General features: G+C 41.5%; 1 protein-coding gene across 3 annotated transcripts in view; it reads right to left on the bottom strand.

Moving 5' to 3' along the window:
* Positions 1-19449, bottom strand: part of LOC133405836 (zinc finger protein GLIS1) — a 106629-nt gene that overhangs the window by 30651 nt on the left and 56529 nt on the right. For all 3 annotated transcript variants that reach the window (XM_061682777.1, XM_061682779.1, XM_061682778.1), the window contains exon 5: positions 3188-3349. In XM_061682777.1, coding sequence (XP_061538761.1) covers positions 3188-3349 — 162 coding nt within the window. The remainder of the gene's footprint in view (positions 1-3187; positions 3350-19449) is intronic.

Below are 19449 nucleotides of genomic sequence, written 5' to 3'. Positions count from 1 at the left end.
CTCATCTGGGCCGTGTTTGTTTTGCAGCCCGGCGTGGCACGGCGCCCTGAGTGACCAAAATCAAGCGTGACTTCTGTGTAGAATAAATATCATTAAAGCTTAAAAATCATTTTCCTCTAAAGTGCTCTTGGCAGTGCGGGCCTTTTAGCAGGGTGTTAATGTGAAGCCGTAAGCAGCGCCCTCCCAGATTAGCTGTATCATTTGTCCTACTTGTGGAAAGAGTGGGTGGTGGGAAACTTGACTGATATAATAACACAAGGCCACATTCAATATTGTACCTATGCAGAGGCAGTGGCTCTGCTTTCCAATCCAGGTGAATATGTGGCGAACACAGTCGAGAAATATAAACGCAATTGGGGGGGGGGGAATATCCAATCGTGAAATCCATTTCTTTTCCGTTTCAGTTTTGCAGATGTAATTTAGGGTTATCTAGGGACAATTGTTTTTAAACATTCTGCTGCTTGAATTTGAATAAATGCCATAAAAGTCAGAATAAGTTAACCTCTGTTTTGCTTGTTGAATCTAGGATGTAAAAAAAAGAAAGAAAGAAAAATTATACAGCGAACCACTGTTAAACGTAGTGGGATGCGTTCTAAGCCCACTTGCAATTGTTAAACATCAGTGATGTAGAGACCATATTTAATAGTTTTTCTTCTGTCACTCACTGCAAACACATTTCAAACATGTTAAAACCCACTTAAACGTAATAAAACATTTGAAAATATTCCTCAGCGCCTGTTCTTACTCTCTCGCTCGCACAGTTCTCAAAATATGAGGAAATCTGCTTGCTTCAAGTTGTTTTTTTTCCTCCCAGGTCGCGAAAAAAACAGAGAGAACGAGAATTTAACATTTATTGCAACACCAAAATGCTCAACCAAACCATAAAATTCTGTCTAACAAAAGTCCACTAGCTTAATGCTAACATATACAGTGACGCCTTGAGATACAACTGACCCGACTTACAAGTTTTTCAAGACAGGAGCCAACGTTCGGTGCTTTTTTTTTTTTTTTTTTTTTTGCTTGGATTTGTGAGCAAAACTTCTGAGCTTACTTGACAACAAGCAGCAGTTCGACTTATAGTCAACAATTCTTCAAAAAAGAGGCTTCAAGCTGTTTATTACCACTGCGAAAATTAAAATAGGAAGTAAACTAATATTACTACGGTTTAATGGGGAGATTTGACCCGGTACATGTATATCAGTAAGTCGATATTATACTGGCCCGGGGGCCAAGGTGCACAGCAGCACAATGTCCATTGAATTGGAGCAAAAAAAATTAGCAAAAACGGCTTAATTCTTTACAATCAAATGAATTATGTCATTAAAATAAAATAGTAAAATACTTTGAGTGCTATTTTTATTCAAACAAAACACACATTGCAAACTGTTTTTACTTTTTGCGTGGAGACTTGAACAGATGAATGGTATTTATATTAATTTGAACGAGGAAAGACAATTTGAGATATGACTGTTTTGAGTTACGAGTGTGGTCCGGGAGAAAATTAAACTCGTATCTGAGGGAGCACTGTTACGTGAAATGCCATATATTAGCTAATGGAAATTACCGTAGATGTTTACGGTAATTATAAACGTTGAAACAACACACGGAACAGCAACTCATACCAACAGGGAATACAGCAATACTCACAGGCGTATATTCTCTCTGTTTTGTGGGAACCATTACTGTTGGGGACCTTATCTTGCTCTAAAGGATGCTACGTGCCTTCCAGCCGAGCTCAGTGCTGCCTGGCATGTTGTGGCACAACGTGGTACTACACTGTAGGCGCACAACTCTAAATTTGGACTTGCCTGTAACTAAAAACTAAAATACTGACCCAAAAAAATCCTAGAAAAAAAAACAAAAGTGGAAATTGGAAATGGACGACGCTGAAAAAAAAGAAAACACTTGTCACTGAAAAAAAGAAATCTTAAGACTCACATTGAAAAACATCATAATATAAAAAGGAAAATCCAAAGAAAATACTGTATTACGCAATGTTTTTCAGTGCCAATGCATCTTTTCTACAAAGCCAGCATTTATTTTCAATGCCAAAACTTAATATGTTTGGTACTTAATGTTCTGGCTCCGTTTGACCTCAACCTGAAAACGCCAATGAAAATAAACATAATACAGCCAGGTGAGTGTGACTCCATTAAGTTCCTCCTAACTTGCATTTTTTACCTCTTCTGACGTTTCACTTTCCATCTATTCACTTTCTATAGTGCTTGTCCTCATTGGGGTCGAGGGTGAGCCGGAGCCGAGGTGACATTTTCGGGTGAGACGTGGGGGTACACCCTGGACTAGTTGCCGGCCAATCGCGTGACGTGCATTTCCATTCACATTGACATTAGTGGACAATTAAGACCATCAAGCCTATTGTAGTTCAGGAACTACAAGTTCAGGAACCACATACAGCCTAAATTTTCCCTTCGTCTTCATTCAAAACAAAACAAGTATGTTAAGAAAATCTTTACATTTAATTTTTTTTTCATTTTACAAAATAAAAATGTTGCTTCAGTTTGTCATCTACAATGTGAAATTTAAATATTGATCACAGTGATTGTATTTTAAGGCACAATTTAAGTCACAGTCAGTATTGCACTTTCAAATTAAATCAACTCAGGAAGACCTAGGAATTATTACCATTCCATTTCCAACATGAGCGTAATAATTCTCAAATTTTGATCCTTTGTCGCGACCACCACAATGTCTTGTGTATTTTTTTCACTTTCAAATTCATCCCGCTCGCCAGATTGTACCCCCTTGTGGGCCGGGTTTTGGCCCGCGGGCCGTATGTTTGACACCCCTGATTTAGCGCGTTCAATGACGCTAACGTGCATGTTTTCGGAATGCGGAATGAGGCCGGACCACCCGGAGACAACTTACGCGAGCACGGTGAGAACATGCAAACTCCACACAGGTTCGAACCCAGAACCTCAAAACTGTGAGGCGGGTGTGCTTAACCACTAGGGCGTCTGGTCATCACAAGGATATAAAAATGATTGTAACGTGTGTCAGGGGAAGTGGTGTAAAACGTTTTCACGGTGCTGTTCGGTGCTTAACATCTGTAACAACTTCCTTCTCAATTCTCGTGAGAGCACATCGAGCCGCGTAGCTGCCAAATATCGATCGTTCCTGGAAAACAAATAAAGAGATCGGACGGTGCAGACACTTGTTGATTTCTGACCGTGTCCAGGTGAGTGCGCTGGTGCTTGGCGCGGTCGCTGGAGTTGCTGAAAGCTTTCTGGCAGCCGGGGTGCTGGCACAGGTACGGCTTCTCCCCCGTGTGGCTCCTCAGGTGGATCTTCAAGTTCTCCAGACGCGAAAACGCTTTGTTGCATCCCTCGAACTGCGGAGGAGACATGCGTGTGGTTAGGATGGGAATGCGTGGACGCAGAAAGCAACATAGTAGAAAGCAGCGAGCTGGTAGCTTGACTTTCAAGTTTAATTTGCTCCGTGACCAAGCACGTAAATCATCCATTCCAGACCCACCCACCCCCCCCCCCCCCCAAAAAAAAAAAAAATGAAATGACGAAAATAGCACTCTATAATTGTCAACCTTATAAAAACATAAACAATTTATACATCATGGTCAATTCAATGGGTTGAAACTTGGCCACCAGGGGCAGTGTAATACAGTCATGCAGACAAAAACGAAGAAGACTTTCACAACTACTTTAAGTGATTCGGTAACTGCAGTAGTATTTGGCAATTTTCAAAGAGGATAAAGAATATATGCCTGTGAGTATTGCTATATTGTCTGTCTACTTGTTCAAAAATCCTTTCCCTAACAACCGTCACAGACGCTATTCGTTAGTCCGTCTATGGCGTTTAAAAATCTTACACCATGTCAGTGACATAGTGTAAGGAAGTGAGCACCTTAAACCACAAGGTGGAACCTTTCTTACCTTCAACTACTCAATAACGACACACTATCATTACCAGTCCTCAATTTTGCGGTATTTAATCGTAGGTCACTGTTGATGTCGTTAGGTAGGAGTTTGCGGACGTATTGCGCAATGATTTAAAATAATAATAATAATAATTAAGGTTACAATTTCTCATTTTACTCTAAAATGAATGCACAGAACAAATAAAGAATTCAAGTTACAAATGATATCATGAAATCAATCTCCAAACAAAAATGCATTTGAAAGCTTTGACTCATTGAAGTAGCCACTTTGGATAAATACTGCATAAAAGCTGAAAACACTATTATTTTTAAAATGGAAATCAGAAATCAGAAAGTCCCATCACTGTGTGGCTACGATTTGTTACAGAAGCGTTTGTTTGCCGTCTCAGATTGTAAATTGTAGAAAGAGGTTAAAGACTGTCAAATCATCTTTCCCAATTGAAAACAAAAGGAAATGCCATAAAAGTGGACGATACTGTAATTGAAAAGCGGGGATAAACAAATAAGGAAAAACAAAACAGATTTTTTTTTTTGTTTTATTTAAAATATTGGTAAATATTTGAAAACAAATGAAAAAAACTGTCCTGAACTGCGATATCTGGGGCTCCACTATAATCCATTCCAGTCTCCCCCAACAAAATGATTGAAAAAAAATGTGTAATGTGTTTTTAATAACAAAAACAGCTTGCTATAATATTACACATTTTTAAAAAAACTAAGCCATAACAATTAAATGTAATGTAAATAATTAAAAAGTTTGTCCAACGCAAATTCTTTCTTATTATTTATTGCTGCTCTTTCTGGTGTGTGTGACTTGGCCACTGGGGGGCAGTACAATCCAGTCATGCAGACAAAAACAAAGACGAGTTTCACAACTATTGTAAGTGACTCAGTGGGCTTTAGTAATATTAGTCGGTTTTCGCAGAGGATAAAGAATATAAGCCTGTGAGTTATATATTTTTTTGTGTTCAAATATCTTTTATTTAAAGGGTTTCAAACAAAACAACAGTCATCCTATATGTTAGCTCATCTGTTGCGTTTTGTGTTGTGAGTTAGCATGAAGCTAAGCTGACTTTCCTAAATCAAAGTTAGAGTGTGTGGTTGTTTTAAATACACAATGTTATTGTCATTGTTTTATGTTTAACAGTAAACTTCAACTGGCAATGGCAATAAACAGCTTGAAGCTCTTTTTTCAAGTTTGACTGTTTTAATAAAGCGTTTAAAGCATGTGGGAGGGCTAAAAGAAGCGGAAATTGTCACTTTGCATTATGCCCGCATGGGTCATTAGCTAAGCCTGTATCAGATCGGGTTGCGGCGAAGGAGAGAGTGACACCATCAGTCTAATGGGCCCGGCACTTCATGGAGGCTCATCCCCCGCTCGTCTTCATTCACTCACGCAGCGCGCAGGCTGAACGTTCTATTCACCAACGCTCCATTTAATATCGCCGAAACCCAAGCCCGTCATGGCGGAGGCGGCTCGGGTGAGCAGATCTGATCTGTCGCCGCTTTTGCAATTGTCCCCGCAGTCTGGTAGCTATGCAGTGTCTTTTTGGAAAATCGAGCAAACCTTTTTTTTTTCATCTGTGGTTTGCAACTGAAATTGAGCGTAAAATGTACAATGAAGTACATTATGCAACATTGCCGCAAAAAAAGTAAACATTAGGCTGCAAAAACACGGTCATTCAACAAAGGTTAAACATTGCAACACAGCTCGAGACAATGTCCATGTTGTTTTTGTTAGTATTCCCAAATGATGCTGTTTTAATTGTCTTATGTTAATTTTGTATTTATGTACAGGACTTTGTTACAGCTGTGGTTTTCCTTAACGTGCTCTAGAAATAACATTAAGTGGAGTTGAGAGTTAAAAAACAAAACAAAATGAAAAGTAACATGCAAATTTAACAGTATTAAATTTTTTTGGGGAGGAGGGGGGTGTATTTGCAGATCTATGTACAGTAAATAAATATCTAAATAAGATTTTTTTTAAACCAATAAATAAAAAGTTATGGGTATTGGTTGCTTTCAGGTGAAATTTCAGAAAGAACCGAAAATGTATTATAACTTGTAAAGCTTCATTAGACTAAACTAAACTTTTAACGTTTCAGTACATTTTGAATTATTTCCTGTTTTCTAACAAGTAGCCGAATCGTAACAGGTGAACATTTCCAAGCATGTCCACTTGTATGCCTTTCTGTGACTCCTCCCGTCTCTCTGTTTCAACCTGCTTATGACACTATAAACTGAATGGCCACATCCCTCTGAAAACATCCTGTTTGAATCCCGGCAATGGCTGACTGAGCTTAGCGTGTCACAGAGTGTCCTTAGCAGGTTGCAACGGACATACGGAGGGACTGGAAGAGTAACAGAAAGGCACAGACGTGAACATTCCTGGAAAGTTTTTTAATTTTCACTCGAAGGTCACTTTATCCCTAACGTATTATAAGGAGTGTATATTCATTTGACAAAATCGATTGATATTTTACTCTGCCCACTCGGCTGCCAGCTAACAAACCGGGAGATCCACTTTTAAATCAGCAAAATGTTAACGTCAAAGACCAGCAAACGTCGACGGAAAACGTCTTGATGAGTGCACACCCGGTGGAAACATGCATGTCAACACTCCCGCCCGTCATGTCAGATGTAACGGCGATGGTGAAAGCCTAATGCAAATCTTAGCGTAGACGGACATCGGCACCCCCCTTCCGACACATCAGCGAGCCGTGCTGACTGTCAAAGACAAAAACAAACACTGCCCTCATGGCTGTGCCAAATGTGTGCATTTATGTGTCTGAGGGGGGGGGGGGAATTTCACAGTTTCAATGCTTTCTTTTGTGCAAAACAAAAGTAGGGCTAAATTCTAGTTAGGGCTCCGTGGAGGAAAACGTGTTAATCGCTGGGAGCGTATTATTACTTGGGACTAGCGCGGATGATGAGATGGGCTGAGGTTTTTTTTTCCAGGCTGCTGGGAAACCGACTGGCGGTGTCGCCTCAAGGCACAGGCACCAGCCAAGAAACTGGCTGTGAAGAATTACTGTATATGCTACAGTGAGGGCTTTTGTTGTGTCTAATTCCAGGGTTACGCCAGAGGTGGCGAAAGTACTCACATTCTGTACTTAAGAAGAAGTAGAGATACAAACAAAACCAAAAAAGACCAAGTACAAGTACTGATTCAAATCCTCTACATGTTGTCAATGTAATGTAAAAATAAATGTTTTTAACATAAATTTGAAACACCACAGAGAAGAGTGTTGTTAACAACCATGGCAAATTTCAATGATTAAAATACAAATAAAAAAATAAAAAAATAAATTGGCAGGTATATACAATGAGGCTTTAAAATCTCGAAAAATCAACCGTTTTCTGGGCACTCTCAAACGCTTTGGGGGTGTCTGCTAATAAATAAATGCTATTTCGTCTAGCAATTTTTCTTATGCCTACACATTCCTGCATGAAAATATATATCCGCTTAAAGCCTCTGCGGGCTGGTAAATAGCCCACGGATCGTCATGAGGTATTCGGCGGCGTGACAAGAGGCACTAGCTCGCGAGCTAACAGGTTTTACAATTTGCAAACAATTTAACGCAAACAATTTAACGCAATTTAACGCTATACCGTATATTTATAAATTCAGTACTACATAGTTCTCAGAAAACGTGTGGTGCACTTGCAATGTTCATAAAGAAATCCACAAAAATATATAAAATGGCTACAAAGATAAGAAATGGTGAACGTGTTAGAACATTTGGTTGTATTAGCTTTTAACACGAATTGAAAATGGGTCTTTATTTTTTTAGTTTTTTATTTAATTTGTTAATTTTGTGGGGGGGGGGGGGGGTTCTTAGGATGCTTGAAATTTTGTTTGTGTCAGAGCCTTGCTCAAGTTCTGTTTTTTGTTTCTTTATATTAGGGTTTATTATTTGAGCTTTGCGAAAAGATTATTGTACATCTTAATATGGGTCAGTTATTTAGATACATTTATATAACAGCGTAATGCATATGAATAACCTATTATTATGATATTATAAGTTCAAACTATATAATTGTGTTAAGGGATGAAATTTACTGTCATGTTCTTTATTCATTTTATATCTATCCTTTCTTTTCATATGTTTATATGTTCAAATAAAGCAATCAATTAAAACCGCCGCTACACGTATTGTAAAGCTACAAAGTCCTCAGAAAAATCAATTCAAGAGCAGATACCTGAAAAATCTCCTTAAGTCAAATCATGAAATATTTGAACTTCATTATCTCCCATCACTGGGTTCCGCGCCCTTCTTTTCAATTTGTTCGAAGAACTTGCAAGCACTGCAATAAGCTTAAAAAAAATTTCAGTCACTGAAATGATTGAAATGCATTAGCGAAAGTCGCTGATGCATTGAATTTCCACAAGACTGACCAATTGCTGACAATGATTCTGAAAAGTCCCAAAAGGATCCAAAACCACGCTCGCTGGTAAACGTCACATCATGCGCTGTTTTGGAATAAACTCCAACTGCAGCTTAAGTGATGGACTCGCGGGTTTTACGTTCCATAAACAGTGAAACGTGGTGACACGAGATTAATCTTGACTTGGATATTATCTGTGAAAACAGCTTAGACAGCTCTAATCACTAGAATTGCTTCAAACATGTTTGGTTTTCCTCTCCGAGACCTCCGGCTGAGGTAAACCGGCAGATAACCGCGGAGGCACTCCATCTCCGTCTGGAGTGGGAGGGGGGGGGGGGCTCGGTTCGATCGCTCCGTAAACATCGGGGATGACGGTGGGGTCTTGATATGACTGAAGAGGGGGGAGTAAGGTCGCAAGGGCGGACGGGCAGCTGATCATAACAGACGGACGGACTGGCGGCGATGGCCCGAGGCCTTCGTGAGAAACGACTCCTAACCGGCAGGAAGCGAGAAGGCCGAACGGCGTCAAGCGGGGCTGAAAGGAAGCCGTGCCGAGAGCCACGCGAGCGTGCGGCGGCGCATTACAAACCTGCCGGGGATGGGAACAAACCGGCCATTATGGAACGGTATCGGGGAGATAAATGTGCCTGCTGACATGCGGGACAGTTAGCTGATTAGCCTTATACGAGTAGAACTTTAACGGCACCGGAAAGAAATGAAAGATCAGGGAAATAACTTTAGAAAATACAGTTGAACGCCAGAAGAGCGAAAGAACGGTGTTATAACCCTGTAACGGATATTTGAACAAGCAGTGGTGAAACACACGTAGATGGACAGTATCACAATACTCACAGGGGTATTTTCTTTATCCTCTGCGAAAAACGATTAATATCACTGTAGCTTACTGACTTTAGTTGTGACCGTCTCTTTCTGTATATCTGGATTATACTGCCCCCAGGTGGCCAGAAGGAGCCGCACAGTCACAATGAATTAGCCGCGATGCACAAACTGTTTCACTCTTTACATTGCATTTATTATGACAATATTTTTTTATAAGGCACAATATTTAACGTCGCTGTTTTCCTTATTAAGAAACACATTACAAAAGCACGTTACAGAAGCTGCACAGTGGTACCTTAATGTACAAATTAAATTATTTCCTTGGCCAATTCAATATAGTCATATGTCAAATCAATATTCCGCATTGATACTAATTGAAATGCCATTAATCCGTTCCAGAAAAAAAACTACAATTTGTTGTGTTTTTAGCACCGTATCATATAAAGAAAGCTACATAATAGAACATAATAAAGCAGAATGTAAAGAAATAAATTGGTTTTATGGAGTAGGGCTGCGCCTATCGAATAATTTTAGACTGTGACGATTATCTCAGTTGAATTAATCGGGTGATCGGATACAAATTCATTTTGCATTACTAAATGACCAAATGTGCATGTCAGGTGCAGGTATTAATCTTGTCCACTCGGGGTTGCCATCCTCACGTCCCACACTATAACATCTGTGACTGAGTGTGTGTGGCTTTAAAAGCTGGGGCCCAGCCTGGTGAGTGACTTGGGAGCCAGTAAATTACAATATGTCGTAACTGACGTGCGGTTGGGGTTCGTTAGCTAGTTTTGCTTTGCAGATGACATGTGGCACTTTGTTATCCATGCATCCATTTTCTGAGCCGCTTCTCCTCACTAGGGTCGCGGGCGTGCTGGAGCCTATCCCAGCTGTCATCGGGGGTACACCCTGAACTGGTTGCCAGCCAATCGCAGGGCACATAGGAAGAAACAACCATTCGCACTCACAGTCATGCAATTTAGAGTCTCCAATTCATGCATGTTTTTGGGATGTGGGAGGAAACCGGAGTGCCCGGAGAAAACCCACGCACGCATTTTGTTATCTTCTTTCTTAAATGTGAAATGATCCCTACCTACGGACATATTCTGCCCTTTACGCACTCTTCCCTCCTGGCTCGCTGCCATGGCGCCAACTTATCACTTGCGAAGACTCTCCGCGACCTCCACAACAACCCAGGCTAAACTTAACTCATTCCCCTGACATACATGCTGATACCATTTCATCATAATTCCTTTGGCCTAATTAATGTACTCTTGACCCCTTTAGATAAAGCTGTGGCGACATCTCGTGGGAGAGATTTTTACAGAAAGCACAAAAATACTCTGAGAAGTGCGAAGAGGTGAGTTTTTTGTTGTTGTTGTTTTTTTAGACAAGCTAATATAGGTAGGTTTATCAAAGATTCAACTCTGCGATGTTCTTTGATATTTAAGATAGTTTTGAGTTCCTCACTCCTTTGATAGCCACCCCAGCACTAACACTGTACGTCCATGACTGGTAATTGTAGATGAGGACTCTGACTAATGACTGGGAGATGTGACTGAACCACACAGCTGTTAACTCGCATGAAATTCCCGATTACTCATGTTCCGTATAAGGAAAGGGTCCTGAAAAATCCGAGCGACCTCAGCAATCAGCTTTCCGCTGTGATTAGTTTGACCATGCAGGTCCGACCTGCCCCGTTTCCATGCCTGACAGACATGATGAAGGGCTCACATTCAGGTGCCAAAAAAATACAGTGGCCAAATAAAACATGTTATAAAGTGCCAATGCCCCAAAAAAAAAAAAAGGAGTCTGTATAACCTTATAAGTACGAAAACAGGGCACGGCGCGACGGGTCTCGGTTTATCACAAGGTGTCTTTCTCTGCGAGGGAAAAACCTGCCGACACTTCGGGATCTGTTTCGGAAGGGGAGAGCGGCAGATGGGGAGGAACATGTGCGTTTAATCTGCCCGCTTCCAAATGCCCCGTGGCAACCACAGCAAAGAGCAGAAAACACGTAAATGGATGAAATTATATCCACATGATTCAATGAGACAGCCAAAGGGAGGCAGGTTTCTCATGCGCTTCGTCAGGATAGCAAATTAAACACAGCTTGGCTAAAACATTCACATTACATAGTTTACACATATCATTTCCACTGCCTTTTAGCCGGCTGGCCTTTGCTGTTGCTAAGATTCGAATCAAAAAGATTTGCAAAGACAAATTTACACACGGGTCGTTACAGTCCTTCCATGAAATTTCAAACAATCCCTGCACACATTTCAGAAACGTGCACTTGTTGTGTAAATTATAGGTGTCCTGAGACAAGATGTAACTACAGCTGTACTAAAAGTGATTCATAAATATTATTTAAAATATCAAACAGCTCTTGAGCACCCTCTGCAATGGTTTATTTTTTTTAATTTCTCTCGTCCCGCTCTCTTGATGGGCAATTTACATATCGGTGCTGTCAGGCGGAATCCTCGCATCTCCAAAATCACAACTTTTCAAGAAAAGAAAAACCCCCAGACATCTTGCTTGGGTTACCAAGGTCAAGTTTAGTATTATACCTTACACTGCTATTATATACCATCTCATAATTATGTTCTATCGCTAATTTAATAGCCTAAAAAAAAAAGTGGTATCTTTCATATTTTCCAACCACCATTGTTGGTTGTAGATGGGAAAATCTAATTTCACGACATATGTTGCCTGTTTTTCATTAAAAAATATTTTTTTTAAAAACGGTCTACCTTTCAAAAATATTTTGCCAATTCTAGAATGACCCATGTATATATCATTCCTGTACATTCTCTGCAGCCTAGATTGATGAATGCTGGGATATGAGTGCACACATAGCGAATGACTGAACGCGAGGGAGGGAGTGTTTTCCAGATGCGGATGAACTAGAAAGGGAGTGCGAGCCCTGCCGATAAATTGGTGGGAGGAAGCGTTCATGTAAATGACTGAAGAAATTGTTCTTAACAGCCATTTTGCACCCATGCCTGGATAGTCCGGAGGCCGCAATTACAAACTATTCGGATGGCACAACAGGAAGCGCTTCTTATGATGACTAAATGAGGCTGCTCACATAACGAGCCAGGCCAGCTGTATCACTCTTTTCACAGAGTTGGCAAAAGTACTCTGTGCGCTCAGTATTTAAGTAGCAGCACAGATATTCGTGGGAAAAAAATACTCTCGAACAGGAGCGTCGTAGCCATGGTTTCCTCTCAAATGGCCGTTTTGACTGTGAAAATCATATACTGTAAATATAAGATCACTAAGCACATTCACTGCCATTGACGGCTTTAGAAGTCAAATATCCATGTTAACTGGGAAGGCTGGCAGTGAATGAGTTGTAATCATATAAATGTACCGTATAATCACCTCTTTGTATTATTACGTATTGTATCCACATTTCTTTTTTCTTTTTTCTTTTTTTTTTTTAACAAATTGCATTTTGAAATCAGAAATCATAGAGAACAGTGACAACCAAATATGAATACTATTGTTTTATTTATGTATTGGGATTTGGTGGGAAACAAATGGTTGTTATCTATAAAAATGAAGCAAATTTTCAGTTTTTGTACACATTTTCTGCAAAAATTAAAAGAACAAATCCTTTTGACGGGAAACTTGAAGTAGACACTTGATTTACTTTAGAAGGCCACAAAAAATGATGTGGCGGGCCGCATCTGGCCCCCCGGCATGTGCTCTAGAAGTACCTTTTCAACTCCTGTACTTGAGTACAAAAGTACAGACTCTGAAATAAGTACGAAGGTAAACAATAAAAATAAATGATTACTGTCAATTACAGCGCATATAAAAAGTCTACACACCCTTGTTCAAATGCCAGGTTTTTGTGATATTAAAATACTTTAGCTTTTCCACCGTTAATGTGACCTAGAACTTGTAAAACCCAATTTAAAAAATCGAGAGGGTAAGTAAAAATAACTGCGATAATGTGGTTGCAAAAGTGTGCACACCCTCTTAATCACTAGGATGTGGCTGTGTTCAGAATTAACCATCCATCCATTTTCTGAGCCGCTTCTCCTCACTAGGGTCGCGGGCGTGCTGGAGCCTATCCCAGCTGTCATCGGGCAGGAGGCGGGGTACACCCTGAACTGGTTGCCAGCCAATCGCAGGGCACATACAAACAAACAACCATTCGCACTCACATTCACACCTACGGGCAATTTAGAGTCTCCAATTAATGCATGTTTTTGGGATGTGGGAGGAAACCGGAGTGCCCGGAGAAAACCCACGCAGGCACGGGGAGAACATGCAAACTCCACACAGGCGGGACCGGGTATTGAACCCGGGTCCTCAGAACTGTGAGTCTGACGCTCTAACCAGTCGGCCACCGTGCCGCCCAGAATTAACCAATTGCATTTAAACTCGTGTTAAATGGAAGTCGGCACAGACGTGCCACCATTTAAAGTTTCTCTGGTTAGCCCCTAATAAAGTTCAGATGTTCTAGTAGACTTTCTCGACATTTTTGCAAGTAAAAAGTCATCAGAAAAATAAATACGTAAAGTAGAGACACCTGAAAAATCTACTTAAGCACAGTACTTGACTGCCATGCTTCCCATGTGCATGTCCCTGATGGAGGCTTGGCAACACAGGACAGGCAGAGCTGCACAACAGCTTCATGGAAGCACTTAACCCACCGTGATGCCGAGGCCTTCCAACAAATGTCTACCAGCTCCGCAGCCCTGCATCAGATTAGACGACTAAAATGTGATTTCCTCCCAAACTGGCCAGCCCAGGGTTTAGCGGTTCACCGGGTTGAGGGAAAAGGGGGTCATACAAAAGGAAACGTCTCATGCCTTCGTGACGCCTTCAAACGCACGTCCAAGTCCGTGGCCGTGCAATATTGAATTTTCCCTTGGCTCGGCGCGCGCGTGAGTTTTGCAGGTCTCCACGTTTAGGGTCAACTTCATAATGGCGTCCATATGAGTGCTTGTCAGTGAGAGAGTTACAACTGTCACCGAATTGATATTCTCAAAGGGGACCAATTAAGTTCATTTCCCGCTCAGTGTTTTTATTCGTGGACTTTGATTTACATTCGGACCCCCCATTTATCTTATATTGGCCCCTTATGTTGCCCCTTAATTCGTCCTGCGTCTGATAGGAGCACATTTCAGAGCCGTCCGTCACTCACATTACGACCGGTTAGCATTACTCAGCAGATGACGCCGAAAACATCCGTGAGAAGTTATTTTTGGTTGCTCGAGTCTGACATTCCCTCGCATGAAATAAAAAAAAAATAAGTAAATTGAATTAACTGAATTCAACTGAAATGCCATTCATATTTTCTCGCCTTCCAATAATTTTTTTTTTTTTAATGTGCTGCTTATTAAGGAAAATAGCACTGTAATATTGTACTTAAGATTGAAACAGTTTTTGCTATATTTTTTGTTGTGTGTTGCACCGTCGTTTGTATTCAAATATCTGTTGAATAGCAGTAAAAGGCTTTTAAATCTGCACTCAAACATTTAAAAAAAAAAAAAAGAAAAGGTGGACAGAAAGTGACTGTTTAGCTTACAGTAGGGCTATCTTGAAGAAAATTTTTTTCTTACACACCCAAATATATACATATATATCATATTTATTATTGTGCAGCTTTTCATTTCACTGAATAGCATCAATCTTTCTGTGCCGTGACAGTTTGCGTAGCCTCACCAAGCAACCGTATCCACGTTTAACGGCCTAATTAGAGTGCAACACAATGCTTCCACTGCCACATTAGCTAGCCACGAGCCATTAATTATGCACCCGTTCACGAAATCCAAACCGGCCATGAAAACGACGGCCCGGGGCCCTTACGCAACGAAAACGCCAAACGGCGTCTGATGTTACTGGCAGCGGACGCGGGATCCCGTTTGAGCTGCGCCGTCGCCTCCGACAGACACTCTTGCTTTCTGGCACGTTTCTTTCACACCTGCGTCCTCTCGTCTTTCTCTTGCTTTCTTCTCCTTCCTGCGGCCCAACTGAATGCACACTGACGGACACCAACGCCATATTTGACAGATCCACTTTACGACTCTTTTGTGAGCCTAGACAACCCCTAATCCAGTATAATTCAATGCGATGACTGGCTTGTGCTTTATGTTGGATCTTCACCAACATCCTTACCACACCATTCTGCTCTCAAGCTATTTTTTTATTTTTTTTACACTTATTTCATATGCACTACAATGCTTTTTGTGATTATTTTTTTTTTAACGAAAAAATACACCTTAACAAAAGTTAATTCTTGCGTTTTTTTTTTGTCTCCCCCAACCCACCATGCTTTGCCAACTATCAAACAAGTCACTCAAACACGACATTTCTCATGACAGCATTTCATTTTGCGGCGGCTGGCAGTGGAGACGTTGGCTTCTTGGGGCATCACCACAACTTTGGAAAGATGCCCCTTTGCTTTGACATGAAACCCTGACATTAACCATCCGTGCTCTCCTAACAAAAAAAGAAAAAAGCCACAGAATGTATACACAAATTCCAAAGTACATTTCCAGAAGCTCTTTTTTTTTTGGTGCATTGTGGAAGTGTTGGGAAAGGATTTGAATACTTGTCCTGATTATTGAGTTCGAGCAGTGATTCTCAAAGTGTGGTACGCATGCCTGCAGGCTCCCTCTAGTGGTACATGAATGAAGCACTGAATTAAATGTTCAAACTGTGCACGGGGGTTCGTCGCAATTGTAAGGAGCATCAATTATTGGCGGATTTGCGCTATTCGTGGTCGTGCTAGGCCCCTATCTCCTAGCAGGGGTTCGCTGCTTCACAGGATTAACTCTGCTCCTTTTTGTGCCTTCTGTTATTTTTTCTGTGCTTTTCCAAATCCAAAAAGAAGGAGCAGCCTCAACAAAGACTGTTAGGAGAAGAAGACGAGAGAAGAGAAATATTCGTCATCGGTGACACCCTCCACCTGGAATGATTTGAAAATTCAGCCCCTGAAGCAAGTTTAACTTAGCAGCGCAAAATTTGGTAGGTACATTGTGTACGGAAAGTATTCAGACCCCCTTAAGTTTTTCACTCTTTGTTATATTGCAGCCATTTGTTAAAACCATTTAAGTTCATTTTCCCCCTCATTAATGTACACACAGCACCCCATATTGACAGGAAAAAATTGGAATGGTTGAAACTTTTGCATATTTGTTAAAAAAGAAAAACTGAAATATCACACAGCCATATGTATTCAGACCCTTTGCTGTGACACTCATATTTAACTCTGGTTTTAACTCTGGTTTTAACTTTAACTCATTTCTTCTGGTCATCCTTGAGATGGTTCTACACCTTCATTGGAGTCCACCTGTGTTTGATGGTACTGATTGGACTTGATTAGGAAAGCCACACCCCTGTCTATAGAAGACCTTACAGCTCACATTGCCATCTCAGAGCAAATGAGAATCATGAGGTCAAAGGAACTGCCTGAAGAGCTCAGAGACAGAATAGTGGCAAGGCACAGATCTGGCCAAGGTTACAAAAAAAATCTGTTCCACTTCAGGTTCCAAAGAGCAAAGTGGCCTCCATAATCCTTAAATGGAAGACGTTTGGGAGGACCAGAACCCTTCCTAGAGCTGGCCGTCCGGTCAAACAGCAATCGGGGGAGAAGACCCTTGGTGAGAGAGGTAAAGAAGAACCCAAAGATCACTATGGCTGAGCTCCAGAGATGCAGTCGGGAGATGGGAGAAAGTTCTAGAAAGTCAACAATCTCTGCAGCCCTCCACCAGTCGGGGCTTTATGGCAGCGTGGCCGACAGAAGCCTCTCCTCAGTGCGAGACCCATGAAAGCCTGCATGGGGCTTGCTAAAAAAACACCTGAAGGACTCCAAGATGGTGAGATTCTCTGGTCTGATGAGACCAAGATAGAACTTTTTGGCCTTAATTCTAAGCGGTACGTGTGGAGAAAAGCAGGCACTGCTCATCACCTGTCCAATACAGTCCCAACAGTGAAGCATGGCGGTGGCAGCATCATGCTGTGGGGGGGTTTTTCAGCTGCAGGGTCAGGACGAATGGTTGCAATCGAAGGAAAGATGAATGCGGCCAAGTACAGGGATATCCTGGACGAAAACCTTCTGCAGAGTGCTCAGGACCTCAGACTGGGCCGAAGGTTCACCTTCCAGCAAGACAATGACCCTAAGCACCCGGCTAAAATAACGAAGGAGTGGCTTCAGAACAACTCCGAGACTGTTCTTGAATGGCTCAGCCAGAGCCCTGACTTAAACCCAATTGAGCATCTCTGGAAAGACCTGAAAATGACTGTCCACTGACGTTCGCCATCCAACCTGACAGAACTGGAGAGGATCTGCAAAGAAGAATGGCTGAGGATCCCCAAATCCAGGTGTGAAAAAGTTGTTGCGTCATTCCCAAAAAGACTCATGGCTGTATTAGCCCAAAAGGGTGCTTCTACTAAATACTGAGCAAAGGGTCTAAATACTTGTGGCGGTGTGATATTTCAGTTTTTCTTTTTTAATAAATCTGCAAAAATGTCAACAATTCTGTTTTTTTTTTCTGTCAATATGGGGTGCTGTGTGTACATTAATGTGGAAAAAATGACTTTAAATTATTTTAGCAAATGGCTGCAATATAACAAAGAGTGAAAAATGTAAGGGGGTCTGAATACTTTCCATACCCACTGTATGGCAATCATTAGCATACCCACAAAAAAGTCTCAAAAACCCATGCCTGAAAAGACACAGGAAGACTGGCATCTTGGCCATTTCGAGGGGGTACCTGAAATGCAAATTACTCCGAGAGATTTTGTCAGATTGCTATCAAATTGGACATTGTTAAATGAAAAAAAAAGTTTTCAATTCGCGTATAGGTGGAGTAGGGCTAGCTAAGTTTTGATGACTTTCCATAAAACATCAAACTCAAATGCAGTAAGTCAGTTCCACAAGGTCAGATCTTGACCCAACGTCAGCATTGTATAGACGCAATTACGCCGCACTTGACACTCCAATTTCCTTCAAACTCAAGATATTTGCTTTGAAGGCCTCTTCATCACTGCCTGCTGCTTTAATAGTGGGGGAAATATGACCACTTCCACAAACCATATGTTGGACTTCAGAGGACAAAATGAGGAGGACTAGTGAAATCCCATTGTTCTGGTATTGCAGAAATGTGATGCGCCCACACTGGAGTCAGTTCAGCCGTTTCCAGGGGACTGGAAGTGCCGCAGTCGATAATCTAATTTCTTTCAAACTCTGTCAATTCTCATCGAACCGAGTAGCGTGACATAGTCTGCGAATACTGCACGCTGGACAAGTGGTTCCCGACATTTAGGCGTCTATTTTACGATAGAAAAATCTCACGGCACACCACTGATTAAACAAGTCGCTAAAGGTATATACAGGGTGTCAAAAAGTCACGATATACTTTCTTTTTTTCCCCTCTTCAAGCTATTTTAAGTAGCAGGCCTTTCGCTGCGTGGGTTGGCTACAACAGGTTTTGAGAAACTCGCCACGGATAGTGTAAATTGTTCGACGCATTGGAGCAGTGCGATGGCCATAAAGCTTCTCAAACGGGCGCTCAACTGCAGTCGGGGAGAGGAAAACTTCTTGTCAGGCGGCAATTTAACAGCGCTGTCCCGATGTCAATTGGCAAACCATAAGCAAGGGAATGAATGATAGACTGACAAAAACTGCAACGGCGAAGCTATCGAATGATGATGGCCTCTGTTCTGTCCAAATGATACCTGAAATGAAACATAATGGGAACTCCGGATTTTCCTACTTGACCGCCCAACTGTCTAGCGACTAGACAGTTACATGTAAATCTCCACGAAACTCGATGCACATCTCGAGCTTCCATCACGTACATGAAAGTCACAAACCGGATTATGTTCGACTTTGGAGGTTCCGGGACACTTGCAAGACAAAACAGAGCTGCAATCCCAGTTGTTTTTGTATTGCAGAAACATGAAAATAAATAGAAGGCAGTTGTCCAGACAAGGGAAGAGTTGACCCAGCTGTGTAAAAGCTCACGCCTACAATAACACACACTAGCCTTGTCTTACGCGACAACAAATAAACATTGCAGAAGCTCGACGACTTGCCGAGCCAAATGCTTCTGCGCCGGAGGCATTATATTATTCAGACAGCAAACATGCCAGTAGAATTAAACGGCAGGTCAGCGTGGCATCGTGAGCCGACGTGGACCCAAAGGTACGGTGAAGGGGGAGGGGGCAAGCTTTTGCAAACCTCTGGAGGAACACCAGTCCTCAAATGGGGTAAAACTGATGGCACGATGCCCCTTAAGTTTGGTGCCCTCCTCTTGTGTGGGGGGGAAAAAGACCAG

The sequence above is a fragment of the Phycodurus eques genome, chromosome 8 (genome assembly GCF_024500275.1).
Source record: "Phycodurus eques isolate BA_2022a chromosome 8, UOR_Pequ_1.1, whole genome shotgun sequence".
Lineage (NCBI taxonomy): Eukaryota > Metazoa > Chordata > Actinopteri > Syngnathiformes > Syngnathidae > Phycodurus > Phycodurus eques.
Note: the sequence above shows the minus strand (reverse complement) of the source record. Positions and strands in the feature narration are given on the sequence as shown.